Source organism: Corvus brachyrhynchos, unplaced genomic scaffold (genome assembly GCF_000691975.1).
Source record: "Corvus brachyrhynchos isolate BGI_N302 unplaced genomic scaffold, ASM69197v1 scaffold255, whole genome shotgun sequence".
NCBI lineage: Eukaryota > Metazoa > Chordata > Aves > Passeriformes > Corvidae > Corvus > Corvus brachyrhynchos.
Genome location: NW_008238358.1, coordinates 591357 through 614731, shown reverse-complemented (window position 1 = coordinate 614731; position 23375 = coordinate 591357). Strand labels below are relative to the sequence as shown.

The window sequence follows — 23375 nt, the reverse complement described above, 5'->3', positions numbered from 1 at the left end:
CTGAGAGTTGTTGACTACTTTTCATCTGTTTAAGCAGCTTCCAAGCAAGTCCTTCCCTATGTGGAAATAGGGCACTTCTGAAAAGTGAAGGATAATTGGCCAAAATCTTTTTGACACAGTGACTCACTGACAGTGATTTCTGATTAATTAGGGGAACATTCTCCTCTTGATCTGTAGTATAATGTAACTCCCACTAACGTCAAAGAGAAAGCTACCCTCGTTAAGTCTGTCAGGCAGCAACTACCCAGGGGCTGGTCTTTTGTTCAGGGGCTGAGCAATTCTGCTCAGCCTCTGGATGCTTTTTCACCTGCCCACCGCAGTGGGTCAGCTTCCGTCTGGAGCATGTGCCTAGCTCTTGCTGCCAGTTAACACCTAGTGCAGGTGGTGGAAGGGGAAGAAGGAAGCCTGCCCAGCCTGGCGGCCGTCCCGGCTGCTGTTGGCACAGCTGACATCTGGAAGCACCATGCTGGACATCTGAGGTGCCAAGCTGAAGTGGCCCAGATGTCGGGGCTGCGTTCAGAAAGCAGGGCAGCTACTTCTCACACTGCAGATCAGATAATTTTGGTCAATATCTGGTCACAGTGACACAGTTCCTGTGATCTTGTGGCGCTCCCCTCACAGACAGCTGTGGTCAATGGGACAGCCCAAGAGCAGCTGCTGGAGGGAATGGTGCTGTGTGGCAGAGTTGGCAGCGGTCATGTGGACACAGAAACGCACCCAGAGCCTCCTAGGGTTGCCTGCTCAGCACAACTTACATCTCACACCACTGAAATCTCTTATCACTATATCTTCCCCACACAATCTCCCAAAGAAGTGCCCATGTCTGTACTGTTGAGCACCCATTGGCCCTGGGCCCCACCCAGGCAGGGCTGTGGGGGGTGACTGGCAGGGCCATACCAACAATTTAACAGTAGGGACAACCAGACCATGGCTCTGTGTTGAGTTTACTAATGAAAATGTGACCTGTGGATGCCTAGGTGGCTGCGTTTATTCCATACCATGGCTCAGGTGAACAGGCACCCAGCACCAGGAATGGTGATAGTAAAGCAGACAAGGGAGTAATAGCAACGCCCACCATGAAGAACATGGAAGCATTTTACAATTCTTTGGTTACATTTTAGAATTCTTTGGTGAATATAAAACCCTTCCTGGCTCTACAGAAAGACTGGACAGCTTTGCAATGGGGCACTCCAAAACAGTGAGGTAGGGGGTGGGGAAAGAGGGGTGACAGAATCACTGTACAGGGACAGGGCATCATGGCTTCCATGTACCGGGAAAGCATCCACCAGCAGGAGGACATGTCATCCTGTGCTTCCCTTCAACCTTAATGCTCCTGCTGCTGATGGCACCACTTCCAGTTGCTGAGGCCCTGAGCGGGGCTGGCTCCCGCAGTCGATGCCAAAAGGTGCCTGACAGGACAGGCTGGCTGTGCCAGGACACCTGAGGGGAGAAAGGCGCCATTCTGAGGGCCCTGGGCTCTCCTGCGCTGTGAGGCGCCCAAGGGGCCCTGCTGTGGGCTCTGCTGTGGGCCCTGCTGTGGACTCTGCCGGGGGCCCAGCTGTGGGCTCTGCTGTGGGCCCTGCCGTGGGCCCTTCCATGGGCTCTGCTGTGGACTCTGCTGTGGACTCTGCCATGAGCTCTGCCGTGGGCCCTGCTGTGGGCTCTGCTGTGAGCTCTGCTGTGGACTCTGCTATGAGCTCTGCCGTGGGCCCTGCTGTGGGCTCTGCTGTGAGCTCTGCTGTGGACTCTGCTATGAGCTCTGCCGTGGGCCCTGCTGTGGGCTCTGCTGTGAGCTCTGCTGTGGACTCTGCTATGAGCTCTGCCGTGGGCCCTGCTGTGGGCTCTGCTGTGAGCTCTGCTGTGGACTCTGCTATGAGCTCTGCCGTGGGCCCTGCTGTGGGCTCTGCTGTGAGCTCTGCTGTGGACTCTGCTATGAGCTCTGCCGTGGGCCCTGCTGTGGGCTCTGCTGTGAGCTCTGCTGTGGACTCTGCTATGAGCTCTGCCGTGGGCCCTGCTGTGGGCTCTGCTGTGAGCTCTGCTGTGGACTCTGCTATGAGCTCTGCCGTGGGCCCTGCTGTGGGCTCTGCTGTGAGCTCTGCTGTGGACTCTGCTATGAGCTCTGCCGTGGGCCCTGCTGTGGGCTCTGCTGTGAGCTCTGCTGTGGACTCTGCTATGAGCTCTGCCGTGGGCCCTGCTGTGGGCTCTGCTGTGAGCTCTGCTGTGGACTCTGCTATGAGCTCTGCCGTGGGCCCTGCTGTGGGCTCTGCTGTGAGCTCTGCTGTGGACTCTGCTATGAGCTCTGCCGTGGGCCCTGCTGTGGGCTCTGCTGTGAGCTCTGCTGTGGACTCTGCTATGAGCTCTGCCGTGGGCCCTGCTGTGGGCTCTGCTGTGAGCTCTGCTGTGGACTCTGCTATGAGCTCTGCCGTGGGCCCTGCTGTGGGCTCTGCTGTGAGCTCTGCTGTGGACTCTGCTATGAGCTCTGCCGTGGGCCCTGCTGTGGGCTCTGCTGTGAGCTCTGCTGTGGACTCTGCTATGAGCTCTGCCGTGGGCCCTGCTGTGGGCTCTGCTGTGAGCTCTGCTGTGGACTCTGCTATGAGCTCTGCCGTGGGCCCTGCTGTGGGCTCTGCTGTGAGCTCTGCTGTGGACTCTGCTATGAGCTCTGCCGTGGGCCCTGCTGTGGGCTCTGCTGTGAGCTCTGCTGTGGACTCTGCTATGAGCTCTGCCGTGGGCCCTGCTGTGGGCTCTGCTGTGAGCTCTGCTGTGGACTCTGCTATGAGCTCTGCCGTGGGCCCTGCTGTGGGCTCTGCTGTGGGCCCTGCTGTAGGGTCTGCTGTGGGGCCTCCTCTCCACAGGGCTAGGAAAGGAAACTGTCATCTGGCAGCATAAAACCATGGCAAAGGAGAGAAATGAGGAGCGAGCTGAGATGATTTGGGGAAATGCTTGCAAGATAAGCAAGATAGAAAACATAAGCAGAATGGAAACAGTTAAGGTTTATTAATAACCATTAGCTGGGATTGTAGGGTGTTTGAGGTGATGCCTTGGTGCTCCTCGTGTGACTTTACATGGAGACAAATATCTGTAGCTGAGTCCTTCCACTCTGTGCCACAGCTCATGAGCCGCATTTAGGTTACATGCTGGCAGCTCTCACGGTTTCCCAGAGCATCAGGTGTTGTTCTTTGATCATGAGAGCTGTGCCCTCCTTCCTGTTCCAAATTATCTTCTAACAGCTCTTTCTGCACCATAAGCCAGCCATACTACTTCAGGGTCACAGGAAAGAGGTGGAAAGAAACATCTATTTTTGGGACCAAAATATTCACCTGAGAAGGCCAAGGCTCTCATCGCTGAATTTTAGGTACTTGTATTTATTTCGCAAGGGTAAGAAGCTTTTGTCAAAGGGCAGGAAAGTTCCCATTTCTCAAGGACCCTTCCTGAATATTCCAAAATGCTTTTAAAATGGTATCATTATTCAACTAATCTTCTCTTTACTTGTGGAATTAGTACTGGTCCTAGGTTTCATGACACCAGCTAGACTGAATCCTGAGGGGAGAAGTGCCTCCTGATTACCTCAGTAAATTAGAAATACTAGGTAAGATCTTCAAACCAGAAGGCAAACATTTGCCTGGAGTGGGACTCTTCTTTCCAGTTCCCACACTCTATGTTACTTGGGGATCTCAAATTGAATTCCTGGTCTACCTGTTTGAGATACTTTGTTCAGTCTGTATCCCCAAAAAGCCCAGCAGAAATTCAGCAGATAAAGGTAAATTTGACTGAGTTTGGAAGAGTATTCAAAGTCCTCAAGAATTTTAACCTCAAGACTTATTAGCTACAGCATCTTTGTCTTGTTCAGTTTTATTGCCTTTCCACCAGTGAACATTAAACTGACAGAACAGAAGCAGACAATGAATCTGAAACCATGCACAGGGGTGCATGAGGAAGGCTCTGTGAAAACAGGATGTGGCTGTTATGATTTCAGACAAGAGATTTCCAGAAAAGTGAAGTCAATGGACAAGCCATGGACACAGAAGGCTCCTGGAAGTACTCGTTCCAATAACCTTCATTAGGTCTCAGTACCACAGAGGCACTCAAGCTCTCAGTCAGCAGACATGGCTTGTGACTGGGCCTTTGGAAGGATTTCCAGCCAGGTGGTCAAAAACTGTTAATGAAAAACTGTTTATTTCATATCAAAACTAACATCTTAAAAAACCAATTAAACCCAGAAGCATTACAAATATTTGTAAAAAGCAGTAAAATAACATTATTCTGGTGGCAAACCTTTGCTTTCACTCACTTTTAATGCTGCTTTCCTCATTTACTCTCAGAAAAAGCTGAGTAAAGCCAAAAATAAAATAATAAAATAAAGTAAAATAAGAGGTGAGAAAAACCTGAGAGAGCTGGTGTTATTCAGCAGGGAAAAGAGAAGGCTTTGGGGGAAACCTCACTGCAGCTTTTTAGTACTTTAGGGGGGGTCATAAAAAGCATGGTGGGACTTTTTATATGGGCAGATAGTGACAGAACAAGAGGTTATGGTTTTAAAGTAAAATTGGGCAGGCTTAGATTAGGTATTAGGAAGAAATTCTTTACTAAGAGGGTGGTGAAGCACTGGAACAGGTTGCCCAGGGACATTTGGATGCCCCATCCCTGGCAGTGTTCAAGACCAGGCTGGATGGGGCCCTGAGCATCCTGATCTAGTGGGTGACATCCCTTCCCATGGCAGGGCGATTGGAACCAAATGATCTTTAAGGTCCCTTTCATCCCAACCTATTCTATGACTCTATGTCTGAAAAGTCATGCAAAATTGGCACATGATGAGTTTACATCAGATGAGCTCAACAGAAGGCTCATATACAGTTTAACCCTAGAGTAGATGAATTTTTCTTTCCTCAGAAAACTCTGTACCCAACAGCGGGAGTTGCTTAAGGTGTGACTGTGTGCTACTGAACAATTTCAAAGAGGAGGAGTTCATTCACTTTGTGTCTTTTCCCTGGCCTCCAGCCCAGGGAAGTGTCTGACAGCTATTCCTGCAGACTAATAACCTACTTGCTTCTAGGAGGAAATCTTTGATAGCAAGGCATTGCATTTTCTGAAAGTTCCTGGAAAACAACCTGGTTATATGCTTACCTGTAATTGATAATCATCCCTCCAGTTGGGTTTCAGGCTGTGCTGCCCTTCAAAAGGCTCTTCCAGAAGTCTTTGGAAGTCCCTCTCCCAGGTGGAGGACAAATGACTAATTTACACTAGAAGTTTCTTTGTCTAGTACAAACATATAATATACAACTGTCAGAAAGATCAAGGCAGGTGAGATGCTAAAAGCTTCCAGAGGTTTTCAAGGAAGAGAGAAACTGAAGGAACCCAGACATTTTCTTTACAAGAAAAAAAAAGCTATAATGTCAAAATTCTATTTGCGGAAATAATTCTGTCAAACATAACTCCATTCATACCTACATCATACAATTACTTCAATCCACAACAAAGAGACCATTTTTTTCAGCTATGACAAGTCACTCTCTCAGTTGCTCATACTCTGTGACCCCAGGATACCACTGTCACACTGAAGCAGACAGAGCATGGTCCAGTTTTGACCATTTCGAACACAAGCCCAAAATTTGGACCTGTGCTGAGCCGTTCTTCAGTGCTCAAGAGCTGTTTGTTAACATACACCCAAACACTATAAATTATGTCCATCATTAAGCATCTGGTACAACCTGAGTGACCAAAGCAGCCATGGGCATCACTTCTTCATTGTCTTTCAACTTGACCATATGGTTTTCCAGAAATGCTTAACAACACCCCAGTTCCTTTTGCCTTCAACTCATCCCCTGGAGTGAGTTACCTCTGGATATGTCTCTCTTCATTAGCTACAGAGGGAGTATAAATGGGCAGGCGAGAGTGATCATCTGACTTCTAGATGCACATGTCAGGAGGGGAATCCTACCCTCTGTCTGTCTGACATAAACAATCCTAGCAGGTTTCCCAACAGGGCAAGTGAGACATGTCCCAGAAATGAAACCCAGCCAGCTGGCATCAGAGGAGCCCTACAGAATGTCCTGCTGCAATGCCCACTGAGGTTGCTGCAGTGTGTGAGCCCAAAGCAGCAGAAACCTAAAGGGATATTGGCCTGACTTGAAAAAGTAATTTCATTTTATGTCATGACACTGCAAAGTAATTGTGCTTAAAATAACTGTTTTTAGTGCCTAAATATGTTTTTAGTACGTGAGCATCCAGGTGGATTCAATTGTGCTTGCAGTTTTGCAGACATTAACGAGGGAGACTAAATGACTGAGGCGGGGAAAGAGAACAATGCTGCAGTCCTGTGAGACAGCCTGACACACGGACTAGAGCACAGCACAAGCTCTCAGGAGCCTCAAAGTCTAGTCCTGTTTTGACCACTGACTGACAAATGTTGCAAAGCTAAGCATGGAAAATAAAACACAACTGTTCTCTGCGTCTTTTACAAAAATAATACTGGCTGAAATCTTCAACAAGTGTAAACTATCAAATAACAGAAATCACTGGCTCCAAAAGAAGCAGGATTACAAGCCAGTCAGCTTTTAAGAATAAGAACTTCCTTCTTGAGCATCTTTTCCAAAAGCAACATGTGACACAGCATGAACATAAGCAACACCTGAACTGTTATGAAATACATTAAAAATAAATTATTTAAATCCAGAAATATGATTCTACTAGGCTAAAGCACACTTAGAAGTTGTATTTTTATGTCAATAACTGTTTACAGAACCATGGCCTTAACTGATACTCCAAAAGCCATTTCACTCTTCACAGAAGTTTTCATAAAGAAATAACATACAAGGCACACTAACCACTGTCGGGCCAAACACATTCTACTGTTTATTACACATATTACATTCTTAAATAAAAATGCGTCACATAACATTTTTGCATAGATATCTTACAATATACCAATTTAAAAAAGAATTATGAAACAGACCAGTAACAAAAATAAATTTTTTCTTCATTAATAATTTTGTAACATTAACATACCACCATCATATAATACAAATAATATTTTTAAATCTTAAGACTTTTTGTACAGCAAAAAAACTGACAAAGTAATATATTTATATATATATATATATATAAAAAGCTTAAAAAAAATAAAATGTCAAAAAAAGGCAGAACTGAGGGCTACAAGATTGGGTACTTCTGTGATATATTAGAAATACCAGAGTAGGCCTGAGAGAACGTGACCGAGGGCATCTCCGAAATGCACTTGTCAGACACATCTGGTAAAAGAAAAACTATAGTGCAAAATGAAAGTCCTTCAAGCAATGTTGTTTGTTTTTCTTTTTTTTTTCTTTTTTTTTCTTTTTTTTTTAATAGGGATCATTCATACATTTTGTTGTTGTTGTTGTTGCTAAAGAAAAATTCCCCAAACAAAAATCTAATGTGTGGTAGAGAGCAAGAAAAGTTTCAAAGAACAAGGGGGAAAACAGGTCACTTTGCAAAGCAAAAAAAAAATCTCAGCCTGCATTATTATTTTTTTCAACTAGATGAGGAGACGTGCCAAACTAAGGCCTTGTTTCTAAGAGAAAAGCTGTTATGGTTTATATGCAGTGATTTCACAACCAGGTACTTGAATTGGTGCAAGAACCTTCGTGTAGAGGTATCTTAATTAGTTGAAACATTTCTTACACTTCAGCTTAACTGCATAGGATGCCAAAGCAAACTTGATCCAGGCAATCACATAACAGGTGCAGCTACAAAGTGATTTAACTAGACTGATTTTAACCTAGGGCAGCTTCCCTGGTAGAGACATGGCCTTGGTAACAAAGTAGTGTTTAAACCAGTGTTTTGATCTACTTCCAGAATCTGATAGGTCTGGGGATTTAAATACAGAGTAATGGGTAAAACGTATGTTGCAAAACATAAAGATCAGCCCTTCAGCCATCAGGCCTTCCAGGGACTGCATGTTAGCTTTTCATTTCTCCGAGAGCCCAACAACAGAGGCTAAAATTGCCATGTTTCTGTCCATTCTAGTTCCCTTCTAGTGTGTACATGCGAAGCCCTCATCCCCCTCCCTTCCCACCTCCCCTCCCAATCCCCAAATTTGCAGCCTACTCATTCACAGTACACAGCAACATGTATTTCCCAGCACTGTTGAAAACTTTCCTGCAGAAGCTGACATGATTCCTAAAATGCAGTGGCAACAGCAAGTGCCCTCCCTAAATGAAAGCAATAGGCACGATTGGCTACTACAAACTGTAAGTCAGTAGCTCAGTTTGCTCATCTGTGTAGGTATATACAGTATCCTGTTGTACATCCACACCCACACAGAGACAGGGTGGAGAACCTGTTTTCTGGCAGTATATAGAAGTTAGGACCAAAGCACTTAAAAAAAAATCATCAAAGCTTTCATTTTGAAAATCGCAGAGTTCCAACTTCAATTATTACAACAAAAATGCCATCAACAAGCATTGAGGAAAACTATAAAACCCTGTTTCTAATATGACGCCTGCATTTGAAAGTTTTCAGGTAGGGAAACTCATTCATGAGGTGATAAAGGCAGTCTACTCCCCATCTCCACATTTTTATGTATATAATTTATATATACAACTGTATCATTATATATATAACTTATATAGCACAAGTATTCTCGAGACTTCTTCCTCTAAGGGAGGAGGAAATTCTCACCTTTACGACACAGATCTTAGTACCTGGTAGGCCAGATCCTACAGTCCTTACCATGCTAAATCTTGCCACTGAAGCCTGTGCAGAGCTGTGGAGGAGAAAGACTGCAGTAGTCATCCCTAAACTATTAATAAAAAGAGACACAAGTGTGACAAAAGGAAGAAGAATATCCAAGTTTGATCTGGAAAAGATCATTCATGAAGGTGTCGTTTAAATGCTAATGAAAGACAGGCAAGACTAGTCAATGAGTAGTTGTAATATCTTGGGAGAAAAATATTTCCATTTTTTCAAGACAGAGTTAAATAGTTATTGTCAAGCATTGGTTTTTTTCTTGGTATGTAGATATCTTTGCAAGTGCAAGTCTATCTGAAATCAGCCAAAAGTACTTTAGGAGTTCTGGGTTAGAGCATTTCCCAGGATATGAAAGCTCAAAAACAGTCTTACTGGATGGAATGACAGAATGTGCCAAGTCCTGAATGAAATCAAGAGTAAAAGCTCTTGATCCACTGAGTGCTGGCCTAGTAACATTACATTATTTACAAAATTTTCCTCTTTTTTATTTTTTTAAATTTAAAGATTTTGACATACATTAAGAGGAAGGGAAACACTTAAGGAAGTTGGATTTCATCAGCTTTGTCAGAAGTACCAATTACCACCTCTTTTGTACACAGACAAATAAAGTGTGTTAAATAGGAGGAGCAACCTTTATATTAGATACAAACCCCAAATTGTCTAGGGTCAGATAAAAATGAGGGAGAAAGCCTGAATCTGTAGATATCAGAAAGGTCACAGGTAAGATATACTCAATCACTGCAACTATCATATTGATCAATTCCATTTTACCTATACGCCCTAGTGATTAGTTAATTTTTTATGCCTGAAGTCAAAACAATTCTGAAAGCAAGGACCTGAGGGATCCTCTTGCATTCAGGTTCTTCTTCCCTATCTGTGTTTGGTCAGTGCTTCCTGTGCATTATATGAAAATGTGCTACCCCCCCAAAAAACAGCAATTCCAAAAAGTCTGATGAAAATAGGAATGAATGAAAAAAAAAGTTCACCTTTGTAGAAATATGTTGGCTTGGATTTCAGGTCCTGGAAACCATTTCTGATACATCACATGGGTCTTCCAGGCTAGCAAACTTGTTTCTGTAATATCTGTCTGGTCCCTGCAGCTGTGACATATCTCAAGGCATGATATTGCTTCAAACTGGTTTGCTAAGGGTTTGGGTTTTTTGAAGATTTCTTCCTCTCTAGGTCTCCCTCATTAAGAAACCTTACAAAGTTTAACAAGGATGAAACTGTCAGAATTTGAGAAAAAACCTACACACCTGCCCTACAGTCTGTTCCATCAGCACAAGACTATGAAGAAATAGAATCAGTACACATTCAATCAGGGAGGGCTGTGATATCAATCATAGAAACACAGAAAAATTAATATTGGAAGGTACTTCTGGAGGTCACCTAATCCAGCCTTCAACTCTTTGTTTAAAAAAAGATTAGTGAGATCAGACTGTTTAGGGCCTTGTCCAAGACATTGAAAGAATCTAGAATTTCACTTCAGTTGCCAGTTTAGCCAGGTAATGTAATTGTCTAGACTGAGTACTAGCTACTGAAAAAGAACAACTCAGAGATAATGAAAAATATTCTGGATTCTGCTATCCACTTTTAGACCAATCTTTATAAAATACATGTGATATTTTATGTTGCTCTTTATCTCCTAAGGGGAAAACCAAACAGAACAAAGATGCACTGAAGTGTTGTTTTAATGTTAGAAGTGACTAAAATAGAGCATCATGTGTCTTCATATTTGATACAGTACAAATGAAACAATAAATTTGTTAGTTCAAAGTGAACCATCAATGATCGTGTTGGGAAAAACAGAATTTTGCTTGCCAGGCCTCAAGCTGGCAGTATAGAAATATATTTCTATATGCATATTTTTATGCACAGATTCAGCAAACTCAATTAGAAAACTATTTATTCCGGTGCCTCCTAAATTATTTTTTATTAGTCAGTTTTCAAAATAGAATCTTGTCTTTGAGTATAAGTTGTCTCAATTAGATAATGGAAAAGTCACAAATAAATAAATTATATCACCACTGTAACATACAAAGCACATCTTGACCTGGAATATTCTGTCTTGGTCTCCCCATTACAAGAAAATGATTGGAGCAAGTCTAGCAGAGAGTCACCATGAAGGTTGTGGAACACATGATGGATGAAGAGAGGCTGAAAGACATGATTCAGCCTGAGGAAGAGAAGGGTAAGTGTAGATCTTATTGCTATCTCCAAATACCTAACCAAGACTATAGAGAAGAAGCCAGACTCTTCTTGGAGGTGCACAGTGGAAGAGGCACTGAAAACAGGTTTGAACACGGAAAATTCCTACTTGACACACAGATTTTTGATTTTTTTTTTTTACACTATAAAAGTGGTTAAATATTGGAACAGCTTGCACAGAGAGGTTGCAGAATTTCCATTCTTGAGGACATTTAAAACTCAGCTGGATATGGCCATGAGTAACCAGCTCTAGTTGGAGGTTGGCTAAGAGTTTCTGGAGGCCCCTTTCCACATGCATGGTTCTATGACTGACTGCTTCCTCTGTGGACACTATTCTGTGAGACTTTTAGCTCAATTTGTGTTTTCATCCTATAGTTCCACAGCCTTAGAAACCACAATCTGACTTTCTTATAATGGCTTCTCTTTTGCAAATAGGCATAAATCTAGCATTGAAGGAAACAAGGTAAAACTTCTCCTTTCTACAGCTGGATTACTCAGTCCTCAACTGTCACCAAATCATCTATTTATGGGTTTGCTTTCAAGAAGCCTTACACAGAGCCTTTCCTCTTTAGTCTGATTCTACTCATAATTTACAGAGGACAACTGTACAACTTTAGCAAGGAGACACAGGCCCAAAAAGGAACTAACTATACCAGACTACACGAGTTTGAAGTGCACAGCTTAAAATATCTGCAAAGACACAAAACTTGTCATTGTACAAAAAAACCCAATCCTGGAATGTATCACTAATTATGCCTTTCCAAAATGGAGACTCCTTCTATAAAATACCAAAGTTATGGTTCAAAATTTTAGTAATGACTAAGACACTTGCATATGAGCACCCAAAAACTGAAGTCAAGAGATTGACTGAGTACACCATATATACAGCTGAAAAATATCTCCCTTTTCAAACATAAGAGGTGGTTCCAAAGCTCAAATTTTAGCTTCAGAGTTCAAGACCTGCTACAAAGCCTGAGAAATTTGAAATCTGCCTTTTACCCCCCTTTTTTCTATGTTTTTTACACTATTTGGATCCGGGATTTATATGTAGGCCTGCCTTTAGAACAAAGTAAAGAGATACTTCAGCATTTTTTTTCCCCGGGGCCCTTGTTCTGGCCATATTATATTTAAATAAGACGCCAACAAGACCATAAATGACAACAGGAGCTAAAAAACAGTCTTGCTTGACTTTTTCCAATTTAAATAGAGCCTGGTGCTTAAACTGTCACTTAATTATTAAAGTTTGTATACTACTGATAGCGTATCCAAAGGCAGGTGTGGTCAGATGACAAAGGAGGATATTTATGCAGGTTCACAGCCAATGAATATCGTAGTGGAGAATTGGAGAGCGTAGATTTTAGGACACTACAGTAAGGAAATTCTAGGATTCTCTTATAGTTTTTTTAGTCTAATGCACTCACTGGATGCTCTACAGTTTCACACAGCTGAGGTTTTCAGTTCCCATTAGACATCTTCCTGAGGGGCAGCACCAATCTCTGCACTCTGGTGACCAGTGACAGGATCCAAGGGAATGGGATGGAGCTGTGTCAGGGGAGGTTCAGGCTGGACATTAGGAAAAAGCTCTTCACCCAGAAGGTGGTCGGGCACTGGAAAAGGCTCCCCAGGGAAGTGGTCACAGCCCCAAGCCTGCTAGAGCTCAAGGAGCATTTGGACAATACTCTCAGGCACATGGTGGGATTCTTGGGATGTCCTGTGCAGGGCCGGAAGTTGGACTTGATGATCCTTACAACTCAGGATACTCTGTGATTCTGTGATCTGGCAGGATGCTCTATAAATTCCAACACAAATCAGATTCTAGGGCCCTCAGTCCCAGTGGAACAGCTGGGTGGAATGGCCATAAAACGTATGCAAATACAGAAGTAGAGAAATACGAGATTGTCAGCAAGCAGTGCTCTGCAATTTTTAAACGTATACATATATATATATAAGCATATATATATACATATATAGAGTATAGTTAGTTTTAAATCTTTGGAATAAATTCAATTTTTCTTCTCTCTCTCTTTCTTTCTGACTTTCGTTCACTCTCTCTCATGCTCTTATCACGAATATTACATCCTTGTCCCTAAGAGATGGTTAGATTTTGGTCCATATTTCATGCCATATGGGCCAGACATCGTATTTCCCCCCTGTCCCCAAAGTGTTCAGTTGACAGTCACAGTGTTTTGTGAAAACTGTGAGGAAAACCAGCATCTTTTGAATAAATTCAATCTCTCACTAGAACCAAAGGTTGCAAAATGCTGAGAATTCAAGTGCCAAGGATCCCAGTGACAGCTCTAAAAACATCTATGGAGTTTCTTGTTTGCTCTTTTTCCCCCTAAGAGTACAATTTTACCTCCCAAAACATAAATTAAGGGAAATATTTAACAGTCAATGAGTCAAAACAGTCGAAGAAGGGTAGTTGGCTAATACATTATAAAAGAGCAGCAACCATTTGTGGACCACGCGCTATTTTGTTTCATTTCTAGACACATCTTGTAGGGATGGTCCCAGAATATACAAAATATACAACCTAATGACCACCTGCCTGCTTGCACAGGCCATTTTTATGGTCCTAAATGCAGTCTTTGGAGTCAGGGCCAGTGCCAAATAGGTTCAAATACAAGTTATGACAATACATTTTTTGTGGTTTTTTTCCTTTTGTAATGAAGACTTTAATCCACTTTGAGCCAAAGAAATCAAATTATCAATAGGATGGAAGGGTGAGCATGAGACCTCCACTTCTCCTTGATGATTCACACTGTAGGCCAAAACGGACCTCTAGGTTAGTAACACTTTAGACCAATCATTTGGAAATGCCTCACTGCTGTATATAAAATCCCTTCCTTCACCGCTCACATGGTTACATTTTTTCATATAGGTGTGGGCCACAACATCAACTTGATGAATGGAAAAGCAGGACTTTGATAATTTCTTTAATGGGCTAATGCTGAATGAAGCCATTGTACGTGGAAGAGGTTCTTGATTTCCTACTCAGAGACTGGAGTAGGATTTTTGGCTTGGGGGTGTTTTTTGTGTGTAAGATGCTCAACAAACATGTTTAAATTAAAACGTCTGCAGGTGCTCTTTACACAAACAAAAGGCTAATGTTTTAAATTGGTTAATAGAAGAACTGCAAGAAAAAGCAACATAATTCACCACTAAGTCACCGTGGGTTGTGGCTAACATGCTCACATGATGTGGAAGGAATCCTGTAGTCATGCCTGTGTGGCCAGTCCCAGACTGATATCCAGGTGAAGACAAGGAGTTCTGAAGATCACTTGTTTGTGGAGAAAAGAGAAAAAAGGTTTAAGCTTCCAACCAAGCTTTTGAAGTTTTTTGTTCAAAAAATAAACAAGGAGTCCTAGCTATGGCAATAAGGTGAGGCTTACAGAGACATTAGGTGCTGTATCTCAGGGGTTTATCCCTTGGCTACTTAGCCATCGTGGCAGCAGCTTCCAGAGTCCCTAGTGCATATGTTGTGCAATAGCCAAAAAAAAAAAATTAAAATAAAAACAACCAACAAAAATATAATCCTCCGTGAAGTCTACATAAACTCAGGCCAAAAAGAGGATGTTTGTGTCACAAGTGTCACTCCACAGTCTACTGCCATTAAGGCCACTGGTATTGACTTAAAAGGATCTCAATAGCTCAGTTCTAGGAAGAAAAACCAAAACCAAGACAAGTCAAAGTGTCTGTGAGAAGTCTGATGCACTGAACATTAGGAATTCTCAGAGAAAGAACAAAAAAACCAAGAGGTTAATTTTGGCTACCAAACTGGGATTTGGTTTTCTAGGTCATTGTTTTCCCCCCATCTATTTAAAAAGAAAGTTAGTGCTACAAATATGCAACTTCAAGACAACATATTCTTCTACTGAGTTGCACTGAGAAGCAAGTTAGATAAGCCCCTCCTACTGCTGTCCACCTGCAGGGAAGCCTCCTCTGTTTTCTTTGATTTCCATTGGCAAAAACAGGAAACAAATCCGAGGGATGAAGTACTGTAAGCAATTGTTCTTTTTCACTGACTTCACCTCTATACCATTTCCTCGCCTGCATCTTCTCGCATCCAGCTGGGGCAAGGCATAAAAGAACCAATGTATTTGAGTGTAACTGGGTGCACGACAGTGTGAGCATGTGGTCCCTGTACAGAGGATTACACGGGATCAAGTTCTCTTCTCCTGTAAGGTAGCACGTTGTAACTTGAGTTCCACTTTCATCTCACAACACTTAGCCCAGATGACATCCATGCCAAGCTGACTGATATTTAGATGTGTCTCTTCATGTGGAGGGCGAGGTGATCCGACCTGGAAAAACACCTGCAACATAAAGCAAGCAGGAAGTGAAATACGTACAGGATTTTGGAAAACAGGGTTTCTGCTCCTTCCTTGTTACGTGCAGGAGAAAACATATATCCCAGTTTAGAAACATTCCTTGGGTTATCCATGGATCACCACCAAACCCTGTGTGATTGACCTCTGTGACCACAGATAGGCAACTATCCTGGCTCTTTGTAAGCTAAAGAGACTACTTTTATCCTTTCCCTGTTCCTCTCCCTCCCGCTTATTTCACTGAGTCAGACATCAGGGAGGAGTGTTTATCTATGCACCTGTACTATAAAACCAAATATTTAGTATGTGTGTGTTTGCATTTAAAAAAAATCAGTTTTATTCAAGTACTCAGCAACATAATTTTTAAAAATACCAGGTTTCTCAAGTGCCCACTATTTGCAACAAGCACTGAAGAACGATGCTAGTTTTGAAAGCTGAATTCTCATTTCTAACTCCAAACTGGAAGGAAAACTGGCTCAGAGTTTGGAGGCTGACAATCCATCAGACTTCATCTCTCCCTTCCTCTCAGCTGGGAATGTGGGTGGTAATATGTGGATTCTGATGAATATTATCTCCCTGAAGGACGTTGACAGAAGATATTATGCCTATTTTGTAAGAGTGACAATTGAGAGACAGAGAAGGCAAGGAAGCTGTAAATCACACAGGTGTGGTAAAACCAGGGGGAAAGAAAACAGCCAGGACTTGGGCTTTCAACTCCTGTTCTTTATCCACAAGGCCTTTTTTTCCAACTCATAAGAGAACATGTTTTGTCATTCTGAACATGTAGCTGGACCTGATGAGATAGAGTGGCAGCCCTAGAGAACTAGTTGAGTTTTAGGGCTGGTCTAAACATGTAGTTAATGGAGAATACGGTAGACCATGAATTTGAAATGAAGCATCTATCCTTTATTAACTCACTCACTAAAGGTTTGTGACTGCCTTCTTCAGAAATTACTTAATCCACTCAGGAAGTGGGTTAAGATACTCTGAAAAAACCACACGTACTCAAGGAAAAGAGCAACCCCACAAAGAGTTAATCAGAAATTCGTTTTCCAGAAGAGCTGCCTTGTAGTAGACAAGCTGCTGGGCACTCACAGCAGCAGGAACAGTAGCCCAAATTCAGGAACTGCATAGCACCAAGATATTGTCAGAGTGATCAGGGGAATAAGTTCTCAGGAGGACAAGTGCTTTTCTTACCTGTCATTCAATATATGCTTTATTCTACCAAGAATGCCAGTAAGCAAAAATACTTTTTTGATGCCATACCCATTAGATACGGGATTGAAAGTACCAATCCAATACACACCCACCATCACAGTGTCATTTAAGATACGTATGGCACTGGAGAACAAACCACAGGAGAAGGAGGCAGTGGTTCTGGCTGCCCGCCCCACAGCCCTAAAATGGAACTTGTCTGTCACAGTGGCAGGACTCAGACACACTCAGAAATTAAATTTCTACTAGCAACCTCAGTTGAGCATTTAAAAACAGGAGGTTTTCAAGTTCCCTGCAAATTCTGGCTTGCCTTCTTTCCACCTTAAGCCACAAGACCTTGGCTTATTTATTTTAAAAACATTTACTACAAATATCACACCAACCCCCACATACCTGTGGCTTTTGAGTAAACTGGTTCTGTAGGCTCCAAGAGCACTAGGAAAAGCTACTTACAGAACTGATTGGCCTGGCATGTCTTTTCAGTGCTCCACAGAATAAGAGTATAAAACAGCCACCAATAACAATCTGAAGAATATCCAAATGGCTTATTGTGAGAATCAAGATAGCTCATATATGTGCACCGAGTTTATTTTTCAAAAAGCAGTAGTTCAGTGTTTTGTAGTTTTCAGAAAGAAGCAGAAGAACAAACAACCCGCCAAAAAAGCCCATACAGATAGATAAAAAAAGAACAATCAATCTAAAGGCAAACACCCAAAGGATAAACACCCTAAGCAGAGACAGGCTGAGAAAGAGAAGAACTATAAAAATGAAGCTATTTTAAAATTGATCTGCATCTACACACAGAGATGAGTGATCAAGAGGTACATTTTTAAGACAAAGAAATGTTAAAACAAAGCAACTTCCACAAGAAAAGTCATATACTCATCTTCTATGAATGAGCACATGGCTCTGCTCAAGTCAGCTCTTCTCTACTTGCAGGGCTTACAAGGGAGTTAATACCTTCAGAATGACAAAATGAAAGACTGCAAAATAGGATGGAGGCAGCATTCCTCCAAGGTCCTACATGAGGCACAGCAAGACAGACATGAATCTGACAATGGACACTGGGCTTTCAACACAGCAGGCTCTGCACAGCCAGAATTTTCTAGCCCTAGGGTGACAAAATACACCCTTGGACCAACGTCTCTCTCATCAGTCTAAACTGAGAAAGCAGCATGCTCTGGCTACAAGGGCTGCCAAAACAAAACAACAGCTTGAGTGGCTGGCAGAAAGACATGCACCAGCTGGCACTTCAGTCTAGGACTAGTCATAAGACCACCACCCAAGCACAGCTTTTCCTCTCCAATTGTCTCTTTTAGAGAGGCAACCCAGGAAAGTGTATGCTGAGTCACACCATAGTGAGATCTGTTAAAATTACAGATTCAATACATTGTTTCACATCAATAAACACCATATTAGCAACTATAATATTTTATAGGTAATAAAATGGTGCCATATTTGCTAGTTTATAGCTAATAAAATGGTACAAGTCATGTAATTCTTCACATTCTCCTGTTGACTAATTTGCTTAGTTCTATCTCTTGGTAAGGCTGGTGGATGTGGATATTTATTTCAACAGTAAAACAGTCTGTACAAAATTTTTGCAGCTAAATCACACTGCCAAAAAGCCTACTGATTACTGGACACACTTTTTTTTTTTTTTTTTTTTTTGGGGGGGGGGGTGGTGTTTCTGGGACTAGAGGCAGCAATGGAAGAGGCTCCACAGGATAAGTTGTCAAAGGAAACTGCTTCTTAAAAAATTAAGAAACAGGAGCTTGCTGGTCTCTAGTCCTGCCCATGACATGAGACTTTGCTCTGCACCTCTGGCTCTACACCTCTTTCAGTTCCAGACCAGCTCTGCACATCATACGTGGCCCCACCATAGCCTTCTCCATCATCCCTTCCCCGGTCTAGCTCTTCCTAGAAAGAACAGTTTATGCTAGAATAAGACACTCTAATTATAAAAGTATCACACAGGGATGTGTGATACACAAATTCCCTGCTCCCAAACATGATTCCTTCCTTTCTCTTTTTGCTATATCTCCTTAGCAACACAATACTGCTTGGCACTGAAGCCTCTGAAGGAGAAAATGGGAAGGTAAGTACAACGAGAGAGAATATATTGCACAGCCATCTTTCTTACCAGCTGTGTATTTCTTACCAGCTGCGGGATATGCTCATTCCAGCTAAGTGCACTCTTAGCTTGCTATCAACAAGGAAACCATGTGCACATGTGCACACACGCAGAGAGGAATATGCACCCCAACAGTCTGGCACTAAGCTGCTGTCTCCTAAACACGTATTCACATAGAATAAGCAAGTGCCATTACCCTGTCAAACTCTTCCCCTTGAAGTGCTGAGGGCTTTCACTGTGTGAGGAACACCCCCAGCCTGTGTTTCTGAAGAGCAAAATTCCTGGGGAATGCTAACAACCAGCATAACCCTGACATCTGGAAGGCACTAAGGACTTTCCTTTAGTGCTTTCCACACCACTTCAGCTGATTCTCCTTTCTCTCCTGCTGCCACAAAGCCACACACCATTTGCAGTACACATGATGTTACTCAAACCAGTGGTAGCTTGCCAGCTATGACTAACAATGTGATCTGTGGGCTGCACGGTGTTTGGATAGGGCTGGGACAGCAGGAGAAGAGAATCTCACCTTCTTATCTCTTTTGTTATAAAACTGACTTAAACACAGAGGGCATTAATAGTCCTTTGATATTGGTCAGAAGGTGAGAGACACAAGCACATCTAAAAACAGCCTTGGAAGGGAACTGCAGCCAGACTGTGTGAACAACATCCCCTCTGCTATCTGAATCACCCATTCCAAGCTCTGTTTGCCAAGATACAGCCCTCAGCTCTGAACAACAGGCATAGGATTTGTGCTACATCAGTGTTGTTAAAACAGCTCCAATCAGCTCCTTAAAAATCTAACAAGCCAGCATGTCTGAGAGGGTGGCCACAGCTCCTGTCAATAATGGTGAGTGCAATAAAGGGTAGCCGTTCAAACACAGAGAAACTGTTCTCCAGCTGGAACCCTGGCTCAGGAAGGCACATCTTTAAAAGTCTGCCTAAATAGCTAAAGGCAGTTTTAGGCTCATACTTCAGCGCTTGCTTAAGTGACCGCTGCAACAGGTGGTAGCAGAGAGGCCTGAGAGTGAGAAAAGAATGAAAAAGAGTAGTATGGCAGAGTGGGGCAGAAGAACAGGCACTGTCACTCTAAAAGCTTGCAACAGTTAACTGGGGAAATAAGGACATATTTGCCTCCTATCACCACACACAGACAGTGTGGGCATAGAGTTTAACACTGCACAATTCCCAGCACTCTGAACTTTATTGATAATGTTTTTCCTTCATCTACAGATTCAGCAGAAGAGCAGAAAATGCATTCGATGATTACAGGAATCTGTCTCTTGACTGCAATGACTGAGTTTGCTGCCAAAAAGAAAAGCTAGGTAGAAAGGGACAATATGTAGAGGGAGAATAATGAACACTTAACAAAAGGCTGAAAGAGACCGAGGAGTTGAAAATAGTGGCTGTATTTCTTTAGATCTCTGCTAATAATATTGTTTGTCCTGACACAGAAACCCTGGGGCTGTGTGTCTATGTGTGTGTGTGTTCACTTGGAGGAAAGAAAAGAGAAAGGCAATGCCTTACATTTAAAACAGAGAACATAATTGTTCTCATTCACAGAAGTGCTTAAACAAAAGCAGAACTGCAGAGGTCCCTACTTGGCTTATCCTGTCCCTCATTCTGAGCAAACAAAAGATAATCCAGGGATAAAACAAAAGATAATCCAAGAGGAAGCCCTCCATGGGGGAAGGGGAACGGGAAGAGGGGAGACAAGGGCAGAAGAGCACTTAAGGAGATGAAGCTCTTGGAAAGGCAGGATGTGAAAATGATCAAATTTCCTTCCCATAAAAGGATGGGGTCCCTTGTTTATGTTCCTCACATCCTCTCTCCACGCATATTCTCTGTTGGTCTGGTGTACCCAGAGGCTTCCTAGAGCCTTTATTGTATTACAAAACGTTTCCTTATCGCAGTTGAGAACCTTAGTGCTGCATTAAAAAGATGGGTAATTTTCTTAAGCCTCTTTTAAAAAAATATATAAATAGGATTAGCTGGATAACATGTTCAGATGCAAGCACATTATTTGATTACTCAATAGTGGATCCAGGTTTCACCCAGGGCACTGCCAATCTTCAGCGGGGGGGTGAGTGAGGGAGAAGTGCTCATTGTTCGATCCTGTCAGTGCTGTCAAGAGTCATTACAGGGGTAATTGCTTTTGCTCCACCCTGATTTCTTATCAGCGGGGATTGGGGATGTGGAGAAGGGTGTTCTTTTGGTTTTGTTTCTAAATTCAAAGAACCAGCTTTCAAAAACACTCAGCACCAAGCAAGGATGAGCAGATTTTTCAGAGCAGCTCAGTATTTACTGAAGCAGCTAAAGCAGCGAGGGCTGTAAAAACGAATCGCGGCGAGCGGCCGTAAGGGCGGCTCTCCCGGGGAGCTGCTGCGTGCTCCGCTCTCATCTCACTTCTGAGTGCCCAGAGCGCTGCTGCGTGACAGGCTCCTCGGGAACCTCGGCTCTACGCACCTGGCAGGCTTTTAAATCTGGGCCCTCACGGAATGAAGGTGCAGAGTATTTCCCACTTCAAACAGATGTCAAGGGTGAGATTTAAAACTGTAGGAAAAGATTCACTAATTAGCAGCACTGATCTTACACAAAACAACCCCATGAACTTGAGCGGTAAGATGTGTCTAACTCACTCTTGGGCCTTTGGAAATGATGCCCCTGTGTTGTCTTTTCTTTAGGAGCCCTGCACTCAGTAGTAAGAGAAGACAGTGATCATACCGAAATTAAATGCTTTTTCCCTAGACGTTTCCCATAGATTTGGGCCACTTGTGGCACAACACACACTCCCCATCCCTCCTGCCACACACCCATGTTTTTGCGAGGCCCACCCTGCCAGAATGCGGGTAGCCAGCAGTGGTGCTTGGGGTAGTCCTCGAAGCAGAGCAAACAGAGGGAGCTCTGCCCTGCCTTTGTGAGCACTGCAGGCTTACAAGATCAGGAGATGGAAAGCTGGGGAGATGCCTTGTGGAGAGGGCCATCATTGAAATGGTCTAAGGCCCTCTGGATGTCTTCTCTGCTTTAAGAGTATTAACAAGAGTTGCCCTATGAACTGAATCCTGTGCCCACAACAGACACCAGCAGGGTTCAGTCAGACCTACACCTGGTCCCACATTTTTCTCTGTGCTGTAGGATGGAAACAGCTTAAACTGCTTAGGAAGTATTCCCCATCTGCCAGGAGCCAGGTCTCTTGTCTCTGGGAGCTGGCGGCTCCATGCCAGTCACAAAAGTCCACATGTTTCTTGAAGACCTTGTTAGAAGCTGCATTACCTGTCACAATGGTTGCATTTAAAGGGCTTTGCACCCGTGTGCTTTCTGTAATGCCTCGTGAGCTCGTCGCTCCGTGCAAAACGCCACTCGCACCCTTCCCACGAGCACTTGTAAGGCTTCTCACCTGCAGAGGGGAGGAGAGAACAGTCAGCGTGGCAGCAGCATTACTGAGCACTCACCTTGAAAGCCCTGTGTCCTTCCACCCTGCCTCTAACCCATTCGAGTAGGTTAGCCCATCGCACAATTCATGGTCAGTGTGGGATGGAAATAACTTAGGGCTTATGATGGATTGTACTGAGGATAGTTCCAGTCCAGATTTTACCACTGCTAAAATTCTCACACAACCTTACCTCCTGTTTCTAACAAAACCAACCAATTGGCCTTTGAAGAAGCCCTAAGAATGTCCTCAAATGCCTAAGCAGCTGTGTGGCCGAAGCTTGATTTTCAAACAGCTTTTCAGCTCACTCTAAACTTGCCAGATGTATTACTGTGGTATCTGACTGTACTAACACCTGAACACTGTGCAGGTGTGCACCACTCCTGAGTGACTACTACTGGATCACATGCTTTACCCCGATTCTGTTTACCCTTTGTATGGCCAGACTCACATCTGTTCCCCTCAGGCATTCATGCCTGCTGCCCCCAAGGACTGCACATTTTTTACTTCCTTCTGACAACAAAATCTACTCCTAGAACCAAGAAATTATGAGTCAGGTTGTGGAGTGTGAGAGGATACATTTCTACTTCTTTGAATCAGCTGGTCCTTCAGGCTTCTTGCACTACACCTTTATCAGCTGTTACTGTGCCCCAAAATACTAACAATACCACTGAAGGCAGTGAAATGGTGCAGTAGTAGGACAGGAGAGATTCTAGTCTGCTGGTAGGAGTTGGACTTAATGATCCTTGTGGGTCCCTTCCAACTCAGGATATTCTATGATTCTATGTTCAGATCTATCTTCTAATGTACATCGGTCTCTGCAGATCAAAATCTGCCATGGTGTAACATCTGTGGAGTCATTAACACCTTCTGATGAAGAATTCCACGGTCTCATGACTCCCTTTTCCTTATTCAGTGTACATGCATTGGTGTGCATTCAAATTGATCATCTCCTCCAACAACAAATGCTCCAGTGCATCTCCTCCTATATAAACTCCATGTCACTCTTCCCCATGCAGCCAGTTGAGATAAAATGCAAACAAGAAATCACTTTCACTACCAAGCTTCTAAGAGGATTTTTACTTATTTGTTTGTTCTTAAAATTGCTAAGAAGGTAATCTTAAAAAGCCCACCATGGGCCACACCGAGGTTGCAATCTGTATGACCCCTCTAGGCCAGTCACATGAAACAATCACTTGACCACAGCAGACAGTGCAGAGACATGGATTGCTATATTTAGTGTGTCTATTCAGCAAGTAGAAGAGCGAGATCTGATTATGGGAGACCTGTGTATGTCATGATAATGAACTGGAGAGGCAAAAAGAGCAAGAAAAGTAAAAAGGGA

General features: G+C 43.1%; 1 protein-coding gene across 2 annotated transcripts in view; it reads right to left on the bottom strand.

Moving 5' to 3' along the window:
• Positions 1-6821: 6821 nt before the first annotated feature.
• KLF7 (Kruppel like factor 7) overlaps positions 6822-23375 on the bottom strand; it is a 66746-nt gene continuing 50192 nt past the window's right edge. The window contains exons 3-4 of one of the 2 annotated variants that reach the window (XM_008634687.2): positions 21874-21997; positions 6822-15242 (exon numbers count right to left, since the gene is read on the bottom strand). In XM_008634687.2, coding sequence (XP_008632909.1) covers positions 15191-15242; positions 21874-21997 — 176 coding nt within the window. In that variant the 3' untranslated portion in view covers positions 6822-15190. Of the gene's footprint in view, positions 15243-21018; positions 21154-21873; positions 21998-23375 lie in introns of those variants that run through there. The other variant, XM_017735745.1, reaches the window with a different exon arrangement.